The 22,396-nt window shown below is 40.7% G+C and overlaps 1 protein-coding gene across 2 annotated transcripts; it reads right to left on the minus strand.

Moving 5' to 3' along the window:
* Nucleotides 1-12,335: 12,335 nt before the first annotated feature.
* Nucleotides 12,336-22,326, minus strand: Nanp (N-acetylneuraminic acid phosphatase). 2 transcript variants are annotated; one of them, XR_006849979.2, is made up of 3 exons: nt 22,087-22,326; nt 21,248-21,345; nt 14,952-15,088 (listed from the first exon to the last, which is right to left on the minus strand). XR_006849979.2 is itself a non-coding variant. In XM_046435529.2 (2 exons), exons 1-2 carry the CDS (start codon nt 22,174-22,176, stop codon nt 14,432-14,434), a joined length of 747 nt encoding a protein of 248 aa, XP_046291485.1. In that variant the 5' UTR covers nt 22,177-22,314; the 3' UTR covers nt 12,336-14,431. The 2 variants fall into 2 exon arrangements, 1 of the variants encoding a protein (XP_046291485.1); XM_046435529.2 differs by lacking the exon at nt 21,248-21,345 and having other exon boundaries at nt 12,336-15,088; nt 22,087-22,314.
* Between the last annotated feature and the right edge of the window lie 70 nt (nt 22,327-22,396).

The following is a 22,396-nucleotide window of genomic DNA, read 5'->3' on the forward strand; positions in this document are numbered from 1 at the left end:
CTGCGTAAGAGCAGGGCTTGGCCTCTTTGTTTTCTGCTAGCGACTTGATGCTTAAGAACACCTTACTACACACACACACACCCCAACATATATGTATATGTGTACTGCTCAAATATTTGTTGACTGAATGGTAAAATAGAGCCAGGCCCTAGGAAGGCATTCCAGCTGTTATCTCTTGTATTAGTCAGCTCACGCTGCCATTAGCATACACAGACAGGGAGGCCACAAGTCCAAGATCAAGGTGTGGCAGGGCTGGTTTCTCTGAAGCCTCTCTCCTGGGCCTACAGACAGTTACCTCCCCGCTCTTTCTGCACATAGTAGTGGTTACCAAATAATAATGACATGATTCCCTAGTCAGCATCTTAAGGGAGATTGCCAGCCTGTCTAGCTATTTCTCTCTCTCACAAGGCTGATTTTTTTTTCTTCTTCTCAGTAGTGGGGATTATATCCAGGGGTGCTTTACCATTGAGCTACATCTCCAGTCCTTTTTATTTTATTTTTTTTTTTTGAGACAGGGTCTCACTAAGTTACAGAGGCTGGCCTCAAACTCACGATCCTCTTGCTTCAGCCCTCCTGGCCTGGGATTACAAACATGTGCTACTGTGTCCTGCTCTTAGTCAGCCATATTTTAACCCAATAAAAGAACCATCTGTCCTTCATGTTGTTCTTATTTAGCTACTATCTCACACACACACCTTGTTAATACAATATCACTGTACACCATCCATCCACACACATATACATTCTGTGCACACATACAACCCCCACATTACTGCTTACATACACCCACTAAGAACACATGTACAAACCTTCCATATTTCATACACACCTACTACATGTAATCCTGTTATACAAACAGCCTTCTCAGCACACATATACCTACTACTTACACATTCTATATTTATTATAAATAAAAACATATCTTGCCAAAAATCATACGACTACAAATCCCTACACATAACATTTTCACTATACACACACTCTACCATCACATAGTTCCACTGTTTCCCAGTACATACATACCTCATTATTCATAAAACGTATTCATCACACATGCACATTCCCCACAAAGACCTCCTTCTATATACACAAATCCCCCATTGATTCATTTGTACTACACACAGCTGCACTATATATACATAGCATGATACTCATATACACTGAAAGCCACTAAACAATTGTCAGTACATATACACATGCTCACCACTATATATACCCCACCACTCACACATGCAAGTGCACAACAGCCTACTACACCCACATTCCCCAAACACATTCTCTTGAACTTAGCCACACAACTATATTCTTGCTCCTTGCCACTCATTCACACATACACCTCATCATTCAAAACACAAGCATGCATCTTACTACTCACAGACCTCTCTATGTGTCTGTGTGTATATATCACTACAACATATATGCACACAGATACTATGCAATTCACAACTTGTTTCCTATAGGCACACCTCTACACACACATGCTTTCACTTCACTCCACTATTCATACACATCCATACCCACACTTGCTCACACATGTGATTGTGCACATAAAACCACAAACACATGCACAAAAAGGTTTGCTGCTCCTTTTCTAAAACGTTGATAGTGGTTTTCTCCACTCCTAAGCCTCCTCTTCACAGTCTTTTTTTTTTTTTTTTTTTTTTTTAAGATTCTGGGGCTTGAACCCAGAGGTGCTCTACCACTGAAGTATATCACCAATGCTTTTCATTTTATTTTGAGACAAGGTCTTTCTAAGTTGTCCAGATTGGCCTTGAACTTGTAATCCCTCTGCCTCAGCTTTCTGAGTAGCTAGAATTACAGGCATCTGCCTCTGTCCTGGTCTCACAGACTGCTTTATTTATTTATTGTTTTACATTACTTTAATTTAAAAGTTTAGTAATTATAACTTTCGTTTTAGTTATGCATGCCAGTAATATTTTGACATATCTGTACAAACATGCAGTATATCTTTTTATTTTTTAATTATTATTATTATTATTATTTTAAATTTTTTATTGTTGGTTGTTCAAAACATTACAAATTTCTTGACATATCATATTCCACACTTTGATTCAAGTGGGTTATGAACTCCCACCTTCACCCCATACACAGATTGCAGAATCACATCAGTTACACATCCATTGATTTACATATTGCCATACTAGTGTCTGTTGTGCTCCGCTGCCTTTCCCATCCTCCACCATCCCCCCTCCCCACCTCTCCCCTCCCCTCCCCTCCTCTCTCTCTACCCCCTCCACTGTATAACCCTGAGGGTCTCCTTCCATTTCCATGCAATTTCCCTTCTCTCTCCCTTTCCCTCCCACCTCTCATCCCTGTTAAATGTTAATCTTCTTCTCCTGCTCTTCGTCCCTACTCTGATCTTAGTTACTCTCCTTATATCAAAGAAGACATTTGGCATTTGTTTTTTAGGGATTGGCTAGCTTCACTTAGCATAATCTGCTCTAATGCCATCCATTTCCCTGCAAATTCTATGATTTTGTCATTTTTTAATGCAGAGTAATACTCCATTGTGTATAAATGCCACATTTTTTTTTATCCATTCGTCTATTGAAGGGCATCTAGGTTGGTTCCACAGCCTTGCTATTGTGAATTGTGCTGCTATGAACATCGATGTAGCAGTGTCCCTGTAGCATGCTCTTTTTAGGTCTTTAGGGAATAGACCAAGAAGGGGAATAGCTGGGTAAAATGGTGGCTCCATTCCCAGCTTTCCAAGAAATCTCCATACTGCTTTCCAAATTGGCTGTACCAATCTGCAGTCCCACCAGCAATGTACAAGTGTACCCTTTTCCCCACATCCTCGCCAGCACTTGTTGTTGTTTGACTTCATAATGGCTGCCAATCTTACTGGAGTGAGATGGTATCTTAGGGTGGTTTTGATTTGCATTTCTCTGACTGCTAGAGATGGTGAGCATTTTTTCATGTACTTGTTGATTGACTGTATGTCCTCCTCTGAGAAGTGTCTGTTCAGGTCCTTGGCCCATTTATTGATTGGGTTGTTTGATCTCTTATTGTCTAATTTTTTGAGTTCTTTGTATACTCTGGATATTAGGGCTCTATCTGAAGTGTGAGGAGTAAAGATTTGTTCCCAGGGTGTAGGCTCCCTATTTACCTCTCTTATTGTTTCTTTTGCTGAGAAAAAACTTTTTAGTTTGAGTAAGTCCCATTTGTTGATTCTAGTTATTAACTTTTGTGCTATGGGTTTCCTATTGAGGAATTTGGAGCCCGACCCCACCGAATGTAGATCGTAGCCAACTTTTTCTTCTATTGACGGCGTGTCTCTGATTTGATATCAAGCTCCTTGATCCATTTTGAATTCACTTTTGTGCATGGCGAGAGAAAGGGATTCAGTTTCATTTTGTTGCATATGGATTTCCAGTTTTCCCAGCACCATTTGTTGAAGATGCTATCCTTCCTCCATTGCATGTTTTTAGCCCCTTTATCAAATATAAGATAGTTGTAGTTTTGTGGATTGGTTTCTGTGTCCTCTATTCTGTACCATTGGTCCACCTGCCTGTTTTGGTACCAGTACCATGCTGTTTTTGTTACTATTGCTCTGTAGTATAGTTTGAAGTCTGGTATCGCTATACCGCCTGATTCACACTTCCTGCTTAGCATTGTTTTTGCTATTCTGGGTCTTTTATTTTTCCATATGAATTTCATGATTGCTTTCTCTATTTCTACAAGAAATGCCGTTGGGATTTTGATTGGCATTGCATTAAACCTATAGAGAACTTTTGGTAATATTGCCATTTTGATGATGTTAGTTCTGCCTATCCATGAACAGGGTATATTTTTCCATCTTCTAAGATCTTCTTCTATTTCTCTCTTTAGGGTTCTGTAGTTTTCATTGTATAAGTCTTTCACCTCTTTTGTTAGGTTGATTCCCAAGTATTTTATTTTTTTTTGAAGATATTGTGAATGGAGTGGTTGTCCTCATTTCCATTTCAGAGGATTTGTCGCTGATATACAGGAATGCCTTTGATTTATGCGTGTTGATTTTATATCCTGCCACTTTGCTGAATTCATTTATTAGCTCTAATAGTTTCTTTGTAGAGTATTTTGGGTCTGCTAGGTATAGAATCATATCATCTGCAAATAGTGATAATTTAAGTTCTTATTTTCCTATTTTGATGCCTTTAATTTCTTTTGTCTGTCTAATTGCTCTGGCCAGTGTTTTGAGAACTATGTTGAAGAGAAGTGGAGAGAGAGGGCATCCCTGTCTTGTTCCAGATTTTAGAGGGAATGCCTTCAGTTTTTCTCCATTCAGAATGATGCTAGCCTGAGACTTAGCATAGATTGCTTTTACAATATTGAGGTATGTTCCTGTTATCCCTAGTTTTTCTAGAGTTTTGAACATAAAGGGATGCTGTACTTTGTCGAATGCTTTTTCCCCATCTATCGAGATGATCATATGGTTCTTATTTTTAAGTATATTGATGTGGTGAATAACATTTATTGATTTCCGTATATTGAACCAGCCTTGCATCCCAGGGATGAATCCTACTTGATCATGGTGCACAATTTTTTTGATATGTTTTTGTATCTGATTCGCCAGAATTTTATTGAGGATTTTTGCATCTAGGTTCATTAGAGATATTGGTCTGAAGTTTTCTTTCTTTGAAGTGTCTTTGTCTGGTTTAGGTATCAGGGTGATGTTGGCCTCGTAGAATGAATTTGGAAGTTCTCCCTCTTTTTCTATTTCTTGAAGTAGCTTGCAAAGTATTGGTATTAGTTCTTCTTTAAAGGTTTTGTAAAATTCTGCTGTATACCCATCCGGTCCTGGGCTTTTCTTAGTTGGTAGTCTTTTTATGGTTTCTTCTGTTTCCTCAATTGATATTGGTCTGTTTAGGTTGTCTATATCCTCCTGACTCAATCTGGGCAGATCATATGACTTAAGAAATTTATCTATGCCTTCACTATCTTCTAATTTATTGGAGTATAAGGATTCAAAATAGTTTTTGATTATCTTCTGTATTTCTGAAGTGTCTGTTGTGATATTGCCTTTTTCATCCCGTATGCTAGTAATTTGAGTTCTCTCTCTTCTTCTTTTCGCTAGCATGGCTAAGGGTCTGTCGATTTTGTTTATTTTTTCAAAGAACCAACTTTTAGTTTTGTCAATTTTTTCAATTGTTTCTTTTGTTTCGATTTCATTAATTTCAGCTCTGATTTTAATTATTTCTTGCCTTCTACTTCTTTTGCTGTTGTTTTGCTCTTCTTTTTCAAGGATTTTGAGATGAAGTATGAGATCATTTATTTGTTGGTTTTTTCTTTTTTTAAGGAATGAACTCCAAGCAATGAATTTTCCTCTTAGAACTGCTTTCAATGTGTCCCATAGATTCCGATATGTTGTGTCTGTGTTTTCATTTATCTCTAAGAATTTTTTAATTTTCTCCTTGATGTCTTCTATAACCCATTGATCATTCAGTAACCTATTGTTCATTCTCCAAGTGATGTATGCTTTTTCCTTCCTTCTTTTATCGTTGATTTTCAGTTTCATTCCATTATGATCAGATAAGATGCACGGTATTATCTCTACTCCTTTATATTGTCTAAGAGTTGCCCTGTGACATAATATATGATCTATTTTTGAGAAGGATCCATGTGCTGCTGAGAAAAAAGTATAACTGCTTGATGTTGGGTGGTATACTCTATATATGTCAATTAAGTCTAGGTTATTAATTGTGTTATTGAGTTCTATAGTTTTCTTATTCAACTTTTGTTTGGAAGATCTGTCCAGTGGCAAGAGAGGTGTGTTGAAGTCTCCCATGATTATTGTATGGTGGTCTATTAGACTCTTGAACTTGAGAAGAGTTTGTTTGACGAACATAGCTGCACCATTGTTTGGGGCATAAATATTGATGATTGTTATGTCTTGTTGGTGTATGGTTCCCTTAAGCAGTATGTAGTGTCCCTCTTTATCCCTTTTGATTAACTTTGGCTTGAAATCTATTTTATTTGATATGAGTATGGACACTCCTGCTTGTTTCCGAAGTCCATATGAGTGATATGATTTTTCCCAACCTTTCACCTTCAGCCTATGTATGTCTTTTCCTATCAAATGCGTCTCCTGTAGGCAGCATATTGTTGGGTCTTGTTTTGTGATCCATTCTACTAGCCTGTGTCTCTTAATTGGTGAGTTTAAGCCATTAACATTTAGGGTTATTATTGAGATATGGATTGTTCTTCCAGCCATATTTGTTTATTTATGTTACTAAACATGGTTTGTTTTCCTCTTTGATTATTTTCCCCCCCTTTACTGTCCTACCTCCCACTGTTGGTTTTCATTGTTATTTTCCATTTCCTCTTCCTGTAATGTTTTGGTGAGGATGTTTTGAAGAGATGGTTTTCTAGCTGCAAATTCTTTAAACTTTTGTTTATCGTGGAAGGTTTTAATTTCATCTTCCATCCTGAAGCTTAATTTCGCTGGATACACAATTCTTGGTTGGAACCCATTTTCTTTCAGTGTTTGAAATATGTTATTCCAGGATCTTCTAGCTTTCAGAGTCTGTGTTGAAAGGTCAGCTGTTATCCTGATTGGCTTACCCCTAAATGTAATCTGCTTCCTTTCTCTTGTAGCTTTTAAAATTCTCTCCTTATTCTGTATGTTGGGCATCTTCATTATAATGTGTCTAGGTGTGGATCTCTTATGATTTTGCACATTCGGCGTCCTGTAGGCTTCTAGGATTTGGGATTCTGTCTCATTCTTCAAGTCTGGGAAGTTTTCTCGTATTATTTCATTGAATAGACTGCTCATTCCTTTGGTTTGGAGCTCTGTACCTTCCTGTATCCCAATGACTCTTAAGTTTGGTCTCTTAATGTTATCCCATATTTCTTGGATGTTCTGCTCATGGTTTCTTAACAGTCTTGCTGAGCTGTCTATGTTCTTTTCAAGTTGAAATACTTTGTCTTTATTGTCTGATGTTCTATCTTCTAAGTGTTCTACTCTGCTGGTAGTATTCTCCATTGAGTTTTTAAGTTGGTTTATTGCTTCCTGCATTTCTAGGATTTCTGTTTGTTTGCTTTTTATAACCTCTATCTCCCTGTATAGTTGATCCTTTGCTTCCTGGATTTGTTTGCGTAATTCATTGTCGAAGTGATCTTTCATTGTCTGATTTTGCTGTCTAATGTCTTCCTTGATACTCCAGATCATCTGAAGCATGTATATCCTGAATTCTTTATCTGACATTCCATCTGCTGCAGCTGTTACCTCTTCTAAAGTTGCATTGACCTGCATTGCTTGTGGTCCTTTCTTTCCTTGTCTTTTCATACTGCTTGCGTATGTTTCCTGCAGGCGCGGGCGGCGGCTCTGCTCTCTCCTTATTCCAATTGGGGTGTCGTGACTACCACGCCGGCAGGTCACTGGGCCTGTTCTGGGCGCTGGCGGCGGCTCTGTTCTGCCCCTACTCCAATTGGGGTGACAAGTGTACCACGCCGGCAGGCCACCGGGCCTGATCCGCCGGTCGGTTGCAGGTTTGCCTACCCTGCAGGCGCGGGCGGCGGCTCTACTCTACCCCTACTCCAAATGGGGTGACGTGTCTGTCGTACCGGCAGGCCACTGGGCCTGTCCCGCTGGTCGGTCGCAGATCTGCCCACCTTTCGGGCACGGGTGGTGGCTCTGCTCTGCCCCTACTCCAATTGGGGTGTCGTGGCTACCCCGCCTGCAGGTCGCTGGGCCTGTTCCTGGCACGGGCGGCGACTCTGCTCTGCCCCTACTCCAATTAGGGTGGTGTGTGTACCACGCCGGCAGGCTCCTGGGCCTGATCCGCCGGTCTGTTGCAGGTCTGCCTACCTTGCAGGCGCGGGCGGCGGATCTGCCCTGCCCCTCCTACCACGCCTGCGGACCCCTGGGCCTAATCTGCAGGTTGGTCACAGGTCTTCTCACCCTGCAGGCACGGGTGGTGGTTCTGCTCCGCCCCCACTCCAAATGGGTTCACCTGACCACCACACCGGCAGGGCCTGATCCGGGCGTGGGCGAAGGATCTGCTCTGCCCCTACTCCAGTTGGGGTGACGTGTGTACCACGCTGGCAGGCCACTGGGCCTGACCCGCCAGTCTGTCACAGGTCTGTTTACCTTGCAAGCACGGGCGGCAGCTCTGCCCTGCCCCTCCTACCACGCCCGTGTACCACTGGGTCGCAGGTCTGCCCACCTTGCGGGCGCGGGTGGCGGCTCTGCTCCGCCCCCTCTCCAATTGGGGTCATGCGGTCACCACGCTGGCGAGCCGCTGGGCCTGCTCCGGGCGCTGGCGGCGGCCTGGCTCCTCCCCTCTGGCTCGACGACAAATCGAGGAGACTCGGGTGTCTGTGCTTCACCCCCCCTACCAGGAGACCAACTCTATTTTTTAATTATTTTTTGTTTTATGATACTGGGGATTGAACCCAAGGGCACTTAATCACTGAGCCACATTCCCAGCCCTTCATATTTTATTTATGGTGGCTCAGCGGTAGAGTGCTTACTTAGCACGTGTGAGGCTCTGGGTTTGATCCTCAGTACTAGATATAAAATAATTAAAATAAAGTTATTGTGTCCAACTATAAGTAAAAAAATAATAAATATATTTTTAAAATATTTTATTTAGAGACGGAGCACTTACTGAGTTGTTTAGGGCCTTGCTAAGTTGCTGAGGCTGGCTTTGAACTTGCTATTCACCTGCCTCAGTCTCCTGAGCTGCTGGGATTACAGGTGTGTGCTACCACACCTAGAAAAGAGTACATCTTATTCTACACATCCCAGTACATCCCAGTTTTGTGGTTGTATGTAATGTGGAGATTCACTGTGGTATATTTATATATGTACACAGGAAAGTTATGTCAGATTCATTGTACTCACATTCTGCTTTTGACAGTCCATCCTACCTGTCCAAATTTTATTTCTTATCATCTCCTACTTAGATCCTTTTATTCAACCAGGCTGGTGACTTTCCTTCTTTGGAGACTGTAAATTTCTGATTGCTTAGGACTCACTGCCTGACACTCAATGAATTTGTGTTGAACTGAACTAATTCTCTGGAAATATGCTGTCCCTTTTTTGCCCACATAAAATGTTTCACTCCTTTCAAGCCCCTGCACCGTAGCTCCCTTATTTGGCATTCTTTTAAGAAGAGTTTATCTGTGTTGTACCATATTTCTTCTTGCTGTGTACCAGGATGTCAGAATTGACACTTTGACCTAAGTCAATAGTTATCATATACTGAAGTGTGAGTTTCATTGGAGTTTTCAAAGTAGCTAATAAGAGCCTGTTTCCTGACACTTGAACTCCCCCACCCAAGTGAAGAATATGAATTGAGAAAGTGGAGATGGAAATGGAAGGGGGTTTATGGGATTTGGGTTTTGCCGAAGTCTGGCTGGGCACAAAATCACGAGCCACCACACAGCTTGTAGATTCAAACAGCAGCTCTTTATTCCCGAACTCACACCAGCCATGTACAATCACGTTCTGGGGAAATCCACGTTCTCTGCCCAAATCCACCCCCACTGGGCTTCTGTCTCCCAAAAAATACTGTCTGAATCCCGTGAGAACTCAAGGGGAACTCAGGCAGCAGGATACGCCCTATTCCCAGCAGGAATAACCTTAAACCTGGATTGTCCTAAACCGGGAACGCCCTAAACCCGGATTATCCTAAACCGGGAACACCCTAAACCCGGATCCGCCCTGGTCCTTGAGCAAGGTCACCTACATGCAATGTCACTGCAAAATGTCCTATTTCCACGAGTCCTTCCACTAAGCAACATGGGGTACGCTGGCAAGGAAATTGTCATACCTACTTGGCTAATGGCTCCCAGCAGGTTTTTTTGTTTGTTTTGGTGCTGGGGATGGAACCCAGGGATTTGTGCATGCTAGGCAAGCCTTCTATCATTGAGTTATGCCTCAGCCCTGTGGGATTTCTTTGGAGAGAGCTACTAAAACCTGAGTTCTATTCCCTCTGGGTGTGAACTGTCTTCTCCACAAAACTAGAGAGTAGGATCCAGTGATAAAACTGAAAAGGAGGTTGACATGCTGTTGTAGAGCATGAGCATTCAAGGGGGCTATGGCAGGGGTGTAAAGGACAGTAGAGCATGTGGGATATATCTTTATTTTTATTAATAATGGGGCAAGCACTTGGGATAGAGGCTGACCTGGAGCCATTTAGAACCCTTCCTAGGAGGACTGCCTGGGAGACAGGGAATCCACTGGTAAGGGCCAGTGGTAGAAGACCTTCCCAAGAGCCAGGACTGGAAGAAAACTCCCTGGAGAAGAGGAACAAAACTAGTTTATCAGGAGGGGTCCAGAAAGGGGTACTAAAGAGCCCCCCAAATGCCTACAAGGTGTGCAGGTCAGGCCTGGAGGCAATGCAGCCAACCATGACAAGTGCAGGTTCTAACCAACTCAGAACTTTCTCCCCACTTCCACCACATGCAAGGAGATTACCATGGGAGAAAAACTCACAAGGAGATCCCAATAGCACAGGCCTTGTGATGAGCCAGGCAGGATGCTGGGCTGGTCTATTCTCGGACAAAGATTAGAATGTGGGTAGATTCACTGGGCTGGCCTCTTTTGCTTCCGAATTAAGACTGTGATTTAGTGATCACAAGTCTATAGTTCTAGGAATGAGCAGAAAAGCCTGGAGTTTGGAAGAAATCTTCCCCCACTACGTAGATGTTAAAGGAACAATAGTTCATTTTAGTTAAATTCCAGTACCATCCTTGTTTAGCACCCTGGTTGAACTTGTAATTCCTGTGAAGTTGTTCTCTAGTTCTTACCTATGTCCCAAATGTGATCCTCAGATTTAAAAAAAAAAAATCTACCACATGTGCTAGGTTGAGCACATAATTTGATAGACCTGGGCAGAGTAGGATGGGGCCTGGTTCAGACTTTACCACTGTGGACCTAATGTGAGCCATTTCATCAAGCAGGGTTTTCATTTTCTCATTTGCACAATGAAGCTGTTAGAAATTTTCTAAAAACCCCTTGAGCTAATATTTTTAGTCAATACAAAGCCTGTAGATGGGTGCCAAGCCTAAATATGCATCGGGTATTATCTACTCTTTCCAACTCTGGCTTCATGGTGTTTGTTAATCATTGAAGGAGTGAAGCCACTGACCTTCCACAAAATTTGGTCATTCCCAGGAGTTAAATATAACAATAACTTTGCTTTTGTTAATATATTTTCATGGTGCTGGGGATTGAATCCAGGATCTTGTGCAAGCTAAGCAAATACTCTACCAGAGCTACAACCCCAGGCTTAGAGCTATTTTTAGAGAAGTAGAGTCAATATTTCTATGACATCTCCTGGATACTGAGTGAAGTTCTGTGAATTTTTAGAGTATTTTATTAACTTATTATACTTTGTTACATTTTTGAGCAGACTTCAAGGTTGGTAGCTTTATCCTCACAAGGAGGTCCCAATAACACAGGACTTGTGGATGACATTCTTAATTATTAGGAGCTCAGCAAGTATAATAATGGTGCTAGCAACCAAGAAATTAACAAGGCCTTTTTTTTTTTTTTTTTTGAGAGTTCTATAGATAGGCATGTATATTATGTGTTGGGTGGGGAGTGGACTTGTGAAATATGCAAAAATTTTTGAGTGATGAATACATTTGGAGGAATGAAGATGAGTGGTTTTTCTGACTTCTCAGTGATTAAAAAAATCACTGATATTAAAAAGCAATGGAACTGTAGTACAATTCTATTGGACAAAAAATGAGTTTAGTTGCTCATTTATCATAAATATTGATGACAATCTCAAAATATGTCAGAATGCAGCATGCTTCACTTGGTGAAAACATTTCCCTTCTTATCTTTCCTCATCTCTTTTGGGACTTTTCCTGTCTAAGAGGCCAAAGCAGGACCTGCCCTGTTTACAGGTGTAATTATTTTTCTTTGACTAGTTTTTGCATAATGCAAACCAAAGATTAATAAGTATCTACATATTGTGTTTTGCTCCCTTGGGATGATCCTTACTGGAATCCAGCTGCCATGTTGAGAGGGTCCAGGTCCACTTCGAGAGTCAGGTTAATTCCAGCCACCCTGTCCAGCAGCCTCAGCTGAGCTCCTTCCTAGGTGAACTGCCAGCCTGAGTGCAGCCATTTGGATTTTTTTTTCCAAGTTCGAAAGTGATAAAGCTAACTGCTCCCCTACAACCAGATCTAGTTGCTGTGCACTAGTGGATGTGCATGTGAACTCAGAACACTTCCACCTGTTGATAGCCCAAGTTAGTGCCTACCCTAGGCCTCTGTACTTATAGTATTTGGAAAGCTCTGGACAACTGAGAATTTCTGGCTTTGTATGAGTGTGCCACTATAGGGAAACTATGAAAAAAAAGGTAACAAAAAGCCACTGTTATATCATTGTTTAATTTTGAGGAATATTATCCTAAATCAAAACACTACTAATAAAATCATGGTTCCATTCCAATATTTTAAAATACTTTCTGTAACATTCCACCCAGAAAATAGAAAACTACAAAGTTCTTCCCAGAGGAAGGGTGCAAATGGAATGTAAAATTGCACTGCTGTACTGCATAGCTTAATCCTCAATTTTCCCCCTAGATTCTTTTCTTTTTTTGTGATACTAGGTATTGAGCAGGGAACTCTACTATTGAGCTGTATGCCCAATCCTTTTTGAGACAGTTCTAACTAGAATTGCCCAACATGACCTCAAAACTTGTGATCCTCCTGTCTCAGCCTTCCCAGTAGCTGGGATTTTAAGTATGAATCATTGTGCCCAGTCCCCACTGGGTAATTTTTCAATAATTGCTCACATAATGTTCTATGAGCTATCTTGTTGAGACTGGCTAGCATAATGTATGAGTGATGAATCAGTAATGGATGTGACACTGTCCACATCCACCCTGTGGGCTAGTATGAGCCTTAGTACTACACATCAATCAATATATTAGAGAAATCATGCACATAATTGTTTTTTTCAAAAGCCTCCAAACTTACCAACTTCTAATAGCTAAAATTTAATCAAGGTCAGATGGTGGCATATTGGAAATACAAACATACCCTGTTTAGATGTTTAGCTTCATAGCAACAGCACCCTGGGACAATCAAGAGTCTTAAGTAAACACAAAAGGACATTTGTACAAGGCAGAAAATTTGGTTCTTAGTAGCAGACAAAAAATAATTGCCTTTTAGGTTCTCAGGTATAACCAAAAACTCAATTATCCATCTTTGAGTTACAGTTTTGCAAATCCCAATATACCACCTAGTATTTTACATTAGTACTTTTAGTTTTTTTTTTTTCGTATTACCAAAAACGATCCTAATATTTCCTTTATTAACCACTCTTTTCTTTACCACTTCAGTACAAGTTTAGTTAGTGGAATTATGAGACTGTCTAGTCTCATGGCTTAGGAAAATTTTCTAGTTTCCAGCTGATATATTGCCATGGAACTATGAATTAATAGGATCCAAGTGAACCCTGAATTAGATACAAAAATTTGCAAAACAGTGATTATTTCTGAAAATGTGAATAACAGACTTAAGGCAGATGGTAACTTTAAGAGTCACTCAAGTATTAAAATGGCACCCTGGAAGTAGTTTAGAGCAAAACCTTATTTTCTACTAGTTTCAGCATATGTGTGAAATCAGTAAATAGAGAACAGATGGGGGCAGGGAAACTACCTGGTTAGGCCACATGAAGGTAATTTTCCCCTTACAGATCCACAGGAGGAAAAATGACTTTTGGTGCCATGTGACTTGCACCTATCCCCAGCAAGTTGAGTCTCCTTAATTCCACTGTGTGCCTGGAACAATAGTAAAAATAGCTCTATAAGCAGTAAAGACTACAAGGAAGTTACAAGCTTGCTTTAAACTGGCATGTGAAATTGGCATGGAAAAAGAGCACCACATGTTGATTTTAGCAGTTTTTTTTTTTAAACTGGAGCTATCATGTACACATCACAGAAAAACAAGCCCCAAAAATTTCATGCAGAAAAATTAGATTCATAATAGAAAATACACACCCAGAAGAAGCAAAAATATGACTTATTTAAAAAATAGCAGAATAATTTCACTGTGAAATGCCTTGATCTGCATGACTTAACACTTCATATGAATCAGATTCAATCACTCTAATAAATCTCTATTATACATGTTTTGGAATATCTATTTTTTAAAAAATATCTATTTTTAGGTCACATAAGCTGCATTTGTGTATCCATGCATAAGCTATCATGGAACCAAGATACTAAAACATTAATAATTTTTTAAAAATCTCAAGTTACGTACTAACAAATAATGTATTTCCTCAAGTTTTCTGGACTACATATTCCTGAAAATAACCTGTATTAATGCAACCTGCATTTTCGGATATAAATACAAGTCAATGGTTGGTTGTCAAAAGCAATAAATTTGGGAGGACCTTCACAAAATGGTCATTAAATCTTAAGTCAAGTTATTCTTAGAACTGAACGTAATATGTGCTTTAAGCTGACATATTGACTTTGTCATCTATATTTTGTAAGAGAGCAGGTAATTCTAGTACAGAAGAAACTATATAGTGTGGAATGGGGGATGATGTCAGTGGTGCTATTCCATTTTTGTTTATCCAGATTGTTGCTTTCAGTCCTGCATTGAGGCCTCCTTGTATATCAGTTTCTAATGTGTCACCAACCATCACACAGTCCCCAGGCTGTACTCCAAGGAGATCACAGCAATGATAAAATATGGAAGGTGCAGGTTTCTCCTCTTTCTGTTCTCCACCTACAACAATAGCATCAAAGTAGGACTGACAGGCACAGGCATCGATCTTCTCTCTCTGTGTTTGTCTGTCACCATTTGTTAACAAGAGAAGGCGGACCTCCTTGCGAAGTTCAGTGAGCATGGCTTTGATGTCTTCTGCTAGGGTCATATGCTGTAAACGGGTAGATTTCCACAGGAAATAACATTCTTCAGCCAATTTCCTATTGTTTGCGCCACCTTTTGTTTCCTGGATTGCTTCTTCCCAGTGTGAAGTCCTCAGATCTGTAATGCATGTACTATAAGGATGAAAACATTCCTTGCTGAGTTTAACTTGAACTTTGTCACAGATGATTTCAGCCTCTTCTTTATAATGGTATTTTGACTTTAAGAGCTTTATTACCTAAACAAAGGAAAATAACTCCATTAATACACTTTGTAACAGTAATGTCCTTAGAAGTTGCGGTCCTATAGTGGCTGAGTCTCTGAAGCAGCTCCATTACCGCACCATTTCTGGTGGAGTTGACCTTAGTTTTTTAAAGACATCAAATAGTGAGGACCTCTTATCTCTCCAGACAACTAATTCTCTGTCTTTATGTGTGTGGCATACATAGCAGAAAGATAAGCATGTGGCTTTGGAAATAGGCAAATATGGGTCTGAATCCCAGTTTGGGCAAAATTTTTTCTTTTGGTACCAGGGATTGAACCCAGGGGTGCTTAACCACTGAGCAACATCCCCAGTCTTTTAAAAAAATTTTTATTTTGAGATAGGATCTTGCAAATAGGCTTTGGGCCTTGCTAAGTTGCAATGGCTGGAACCTGAATTTGTGATCCCCTTGAATTAGTCTCCTCAAGCTGCTGGAATTACAGGTGTGTGCCACCACGCCCAACTTAGGTGAGTTTTTAACAGTTCTAAACTTCCACTGCTTCATCTTGAAAAGATATAACCTTAAAAAAATTTCCAATCTAAGATTTTTTCACACACAGCCTTCATTTATTTTGCAATTTTAAGTCCATCACCTTTCATTTTGGTCAAAACAACGGGAAAATAAAACTTGTGCTTATTTTCTGACAAGCATTGTTTAGATTCTTCCCAGAAAAACTAATGCTAGTTTGTCTAACTTTTTCTTATCTACAGCCATTTCATTTTATTTTTTCTTTTTTTGCAGTGTTGGGCATTGAATCCAATGCCTTGGTTATGACAAGCAAGTGCTCTACTACTAAGCTACAACCGCAAGCTTATTGCTCTATATTATTATCCACTTGGACTATCTTTTAACATTTACTAGGAACCCTAACATGGCAAACATTATTACTAAAGATACACATAACATTACTTCTATCCCTTTCTACAACTCTACAAGGGAATTCTCTTTTTAACATGAGGCAATGGAAGTGTAGAACTGTTAAAAAGTTGCCCAAGCTATATTAATCCACATTTACCTACTTCCAAAGCCCAAACACTGGCCTTGACATTATGTCTTAGACCCTGGAGACCAGCTCTCTTGTTCTGATATGGAAAAGCAGGCACACAATCACTGTAAATGCTGGGTTAAGTGCTGTGACAGTTGAGTGGACCAGCATGATGGGGGAAAAAATTGAACTAATTGTTAAGGGTAGTTGGATAAGTCTTGGCAGAGGAAGTCACATTTAAATGAAGGTGTTACCATGCAGATAAGGTAGTTATGGGAGAAGGATTCAAATCATTCTAGACAGAAGGAATGAGGCCAAGAGCTTGGATTTTTTTTTTGTTTTGTTTTGTTTTTTGGTACCAGGAATTGAACCCAGAGGCGCTTAACCCCTGAGCCATATCCTCAGTCCTTTTTAATATTTTATTTAGAGACAGGATCTTGCTGAATTGCTTAGTGCCTTGCTCAGTTGTTGAGGCTCACTTTGAACTCACCATCCTCCTGCCTCAGTCTCCAGAGCTGCTGAGATTAGAGGCATGTGCCACTGTGTCTGGCTCAAACATTTTTTATCTAGAAAAGGCAAGCTGAGTTGAGCCAAAATGGGAGGTGTCTGAGGAAGGATGCTAAGAGACGAGGCTGTAGAGGCCATCTGAAACCATTTCATAAAAGGCCTAGAAACCCATGCTGTAGTGGATGCTGCCTAAAACTCCTTGGCACCTGCTGTTCTCATATATGCCAATGCCTTCATACTGCAAGTCTTCATGCTTCTTTGCTTACAGACTTTATTTGGCCTCAGACACATACATGCCTAGTCTGCAGCTGAAGAGTTGCCATGGAGCAACCCTCCACCAAGGAGGGACTAAAATTGTTGGATAAATATCACTGCTTTTTTTTTTCTTTCTTTTCTTTTTTTTTTTTAAAGGGGGGGGGAGAATTTTTTAATATTTATTTTTTAGTTTTCAGTGGACACAACATCTTTGTTTGTATGTGGTGCTGAGGATCGAACCTGGGCCGCACGCATGCCAGGCGAACATGCTACTGCTTGAGCCACATTCCCCAGCCCCGTGCTTTTTTTTTTCCTTGGGAAGGACAACTGTATTCTGTATACTGCCTCCCAGACATCCCCCACTACTCACACAAATAGAAACCTGCTCATTAATCACCTGCATTAGATTCCTTTTCCTACCTGTCTTATATTTCCACAGCCTTAGAGTGCTTCCTGGGATCAACTCCCAAATGAATACCTGCACCTGAAGTTCCTGTCTCAGGGTATGCCTCTGACAAAAGTTGACCATGCAGGGCAACTGGGGTGGGTGGTATCTTTGGAAATAAATGCAATGTACCTGGCTGGGATTAAAAAGTGTCTGCTGTGATGGGGTAGGTGTGTAGCACAGTGGTAGAACATGTACCTAGAACGCATGAAGCCCTGGGTTTGATTCCCAACACTGCAAAAAATAAAAAAACCAAACCAACCAAACAAAATCCAAGCAAAGCAGTCTAAAAAGTAAAAAATGTATTATTCTAAACTACACAAGGAACAAGTGGCATGCTATTCACACCAGAAACCTGCTTCACCTATTGAAAAGGAAAAAAAGATAAAACATACATTGTTTTTCCCTCAAGCATATGAGAGTCCCTTATGACAAAGAAAAAAATTCAGACTATTTGGCTTATCAGAAAATGTTGCAGGTACGGTGGCACATGCCTGTAATCCCAGTAACTCAAGAGGCTGGGACAGGAGAATCAAGGCCAGCCTTAGCAACTTAGCAAGGCCCTAAGTAACTTAGTGAGACTCTGTCTCAAATTAAAAAGTAAACAGAGCTCAGTGGTAAAGTGCCCTTGGGTTCATCCCTAATACCAAAACAAACAAACAAACAACCAGCCATAAGAGTTTTAGGTGAAGGCAAAATACTTAAAAACTTTTGCTCTGTCAAGTTAAAATTTCAATCAAGCCTTTTCAACCTCTGTGATTATGTTACTATCTTTTCTAGAAAACATAACTTAATTACTCTTAAGCTATGATCAAAGGGCATTTTCTAGTTTTGGTACCCTTGCTTCACAGTGAAAGGACATAGGCTTCTAGGACTGCACAGTGTTAGAGAGCAAATGGCTGGTTCACAGCTAGATAACAGAGAGTTCTCAATAATAATCCAATTACCTGTCACTACAATTGGCAATGTGTAATCCACACTCTTTGGGGCTCTGAAAAAACAGAATTGGCTCACTTTAAAGGGAAGATATTTGTGAAGACATGGCATATTGCTCCCTGAGTTTCAAAATTTCTCCTATTACATCCTTTGCATTAAGTTTCTCATTAGTCACACACCATTGCTGTCACACAGCAACCACAGATTTGTTGGGGACAAGAGGAAGCATTTTAATAATGTTAATATCATTAGGGAACAGTTTATCATTTACATATTAGTTCAAATAGAACTAACACTTAAGTTTAATCAGTATACATTACAAACTCTCCTAGCACCTGTGTTGAGACTATGAATTTTGATTAAATTGGAGGTGGAGGAAAAGATTTTTAACTTGAAGGGATGAGGACATTTTATACATGGGGAAAGCAGATTTATAAAGGATTCAAATACAATGAGCCCATCAGGTACCTATTATGATAGTTGGGGGTTATTAGTTTATAGATTAAAATAAACTCATCCACTTCAAATCTCTAAGGCTGTCTTTCAGAATATGTATAAAAAGGAAATCTATTCTACTTCCTGCTCTCTGGATCTAGCACTAATATTATTATCACGAAAACTAGAGTTTAGCTAACTGTTATTTTATGTGAGGGGCTGGTTTGGGAACCACGTAACACTTGATATCATATGATTGGGCAAAAGTATTTTCTTAATACCAATTATTTGGATGCAAAGGGGCTGAATTTAAAAATAAACCAGGAGTGGTGGCACATGCCTGTAATCCCAGTGGCTGGGGAGACTGAGCAGGAGGACTGCTTGTTCAAAGCCAGCCTCATCAATTTAGCAAGGTGCTAAGCATTGAAGTGAGACCATGTCTGTAAGTAACATACAAAAAAGGGCTGGGGAGATGGCTCAGTGATCTAGTGCCCGCTGAATTCAATCCCTAGTATGTTCTCCCTTCCCCCACAAAATACACACCAACAAAGTATGACTATCTGCACACAGTCTTGCATTTCAAATAGACCTTCTGTTATTTCTAGTTTATAAGTCTTTGCTCACACAATATCTATCCAATGAGGCCAAATCTGACCGAACTATTTGAAATTGCAATTCATTTCCTCCTCCACTTTTTCTAATGCTTCTATAAATATATTTATTATATCTTCTGTCATATCACTTAAAAGTAAATTCACAAATACAAAAATTTTTCTGCTTTGTTTAAGTGAGAAACTACATTTCTGTATAAGCCTTCTTCTTGGGTATTGACACTGAAAAACAGGTCTGAAGATGTTAAAAAAATATACCTTTCTCAGATGATTAAAATATTTAAACTGACATATATAGTCAGTATATTACTTCTTCTCCCTAAGCCCAAGATAAAGACCAGACATTTCCCTGTTTTTTGATTCATAAATCATTTGTGATGATTTATGAAATCTGACATGGGTTACTTAAGAATAGATCAACACTTATGAGTAGTGATGTATCCTTGCATGATAAAGTTTTCACACCATTCAACTCTGCTTAGTTAATAAGTTATTTATAAAGGGAGTGGTAACAGAACTAAGACTAGATCAAAATTTTTGTCCATCAATCCAATATTCATTCAACATTTACCATGAATCAAACAAAGTTCACTATTTAGCTGTAGGCAACCTAAGCTGCAAAAATTAACATCTATTAATAGCTGCAGTAAGAGATATCTGAAAAACAAAATATGGTACTGATATACAAGTGAAAGTGACAGAGTAGGAAGAAATATAGTCTAATTTTTTTGTGTGTGTATGTGACAGAGTCTTACTATGTTGCCCAGGCTGGTCTCAAACTCCTGGACTAAGTGATCCTCCTGCCTCAGTCACCTGAGTAGCTAGGACCACATGCATGTTCCACTGCATCTGGTTCTACTTCTAATTTTTGCTTTAGAAATCTCTGTGACAGGAACACGGAGGATCAACTAGATGTGGCCAGCCTGGATACAAGATCACATCAACAGTCTAGATGAGAGATGAGTCTAGCTGTAACTAAAATAATGGCAAGGGGGATATGCATTGGGGTAGAAGTTAGGGTACATGGTGGTACAATTCACTGAGTAAAACACTGGATGCTCTGTACTTCCCATGCATTGTATTAAACTTACCTGACAGTTATTAACTCAAATATTTGATTTCAAAGCTTGAACTCTTGTCCTATTAGCAAAAACTGGCCTAAAACAAGAATTTAATTGCAACATACTGGTCTTAGCTTGTTAAGAACACATAGAAAAATATGTACTGTTGGGCTGGGGATGTGGCTCAAGCGGTAATGTGCTCGCCTGGCATGCGCGGGGCGCTGGGTTCCATCCTCAGCACCACATAAAATAAAATAAAGATGTTGTGTTCACTGAAAACTGAAAAATAAATATTAAAAAATTCTCTTCTCTCTCTCTCTCTTTAAAAAAAATATGTACTGTTGGCACTTAGGATTACTGGAGGAAATATAGCACAGAGATGTGTCCTTGAGGTCAAGGTCAAAGGCATGAAGATGAAAGGAACAATAAACAGTATGGAAGGCCTCAATAAAGGCATTAAGATAGATTCAAAGGGCTAGGGATGTAGTATAGTGGTAGAACATTTGTGTAGCATGTGCCAAGGCCATGGAGTAGATCCCTAGCACCATTCAACAAACAAACAAATAAAAAATACATTCAAAATATCCAGGCACTGTGGGGATAGGCCCAATTACCTGGCACATCTATTTCATTCTAGAGCTAGAGACAGAAGCTACCTTGCAATGGATTTTTGGAATACATAGGAGATAGAGACAAGGAAATCAGGGGCATAGATTTCTCTAAAACCATGGCTGAGAGAGATAGGCAATATATACTATAGAAAGAGTCCAAGGGAGGTGTTCTTTTTCATTTTTTAAAAAAACACACAAAAAAAGACTACGAACATGCAGCACGAGTGGAATGAACAAGGGGGTAAAAAAAGGATGAAGAAGCTGAAGATCCAGGGAGATGGAATCTACCTGATGAAGTATGAAGGACGGGACATTCAGAGTTGAAAGGACTGGCTTTTGAAAGTGGGTTTTTTCACATCTGATAATCCTTCGATTTCTCCTTGAAGCTGAAGGTAGAGGAAGGAAAGCAAGGGTGGATTAGGGGCTGGAAAACGCCGGGAAGGTCTGCAACAGCATTTGTAGGTACACGGAGAGGATGCTGCTGAGCAATACCTCACCGGGGCAGCACGGATTTTTGCAGTGTCTCCTTGGAAATCTGAGCAGATCAGGAAAGCCAGAAGCGAGTTCTGCAGAAAAAATTCTCAGATGCAGCTTCAAATCGGGGTTCACCTCTGATACTTACGTAACTTCTTGGGTCAAAAATTGGGGCTGCCTTCAATGATTCTCTTCTAAGTCCACTGAAGACGAAGTTGGGGGAAATGTCCCTCCCACAAGACCCGCCACTAAGCTCAGATGCATGCGCGCATAGTCTGAACTGTCCAAACTCTACCTGGCTCAGCACGGATGTACAATGGCACGGTGACCATCTACCTGCGTTTGTGGGCGGTTCCACTATCGTGGCAGTTTTAAGGACATGCTTCCGGGTCCCCTGAGCAGGAACCGTCTGCAAGAAGCCAGTTCCCTGAGCCTATGGACTGGGGTCGGGGAAGGCAGTCCCCTCCCAGCCGAGACCCCCAGCCCGCTCGCCCTTTCCCAGGTCTTTCCAGCCCCCAGAGAGCTACTGAAGTCTCCAAGGACGAGTGCGGCCAGTGCTTCCTGGGTCTGGGAAGTGGGCACTGGGGGACCCGCGCAGTACGGGGTTGGGGCGTGCTGAGTCTGGAGAAGAGCCAAGGGAGCCGGGACGTTACCTCCAACATGCCTCTCTTGCTCGCCCCGGCCGTGTCGATGAGTGTGTTGTCCAGGTCAAAGAAAATAGCCCGCACGCGGGTCAGCCCCATAGCGCCGGCAGCCCAAGCTACGCGCCAAGTCTCCTTTGCCCGCGCAGGCGTGAGACTGACCGGTGAGGAAAGACATGGGCGGAGCCTTTAGGTCACCTGACCCTCCCGCGCTGCGCTGAGCCACAGCAATCCCCTGTAGTAGCCTCTGAAACTTCTGTGAGATGTCGCAATTTCTGAGCGTCAGAGAATGGCAAGATCCCGCGAGATTTCGAATTTAGGG

This window comes from Marmota monax, unplaced genomic scaffold (assembly GCF_021218885.2).
Source record: "Marmota monax isolate L192 unplaced genomic scaffold, Marmota_monax_Labrador192_F-V1.1 WCK01_AAM20220418_F8-fsc00005, whole genome shotgun sequence".
In the NCBI taxonomy this organism is placed as follows: Eukaryota; Metazoa; Chordata; class Mammalia; order Rodentia; family Sciuridae; genus Marmota; species Marmota monax.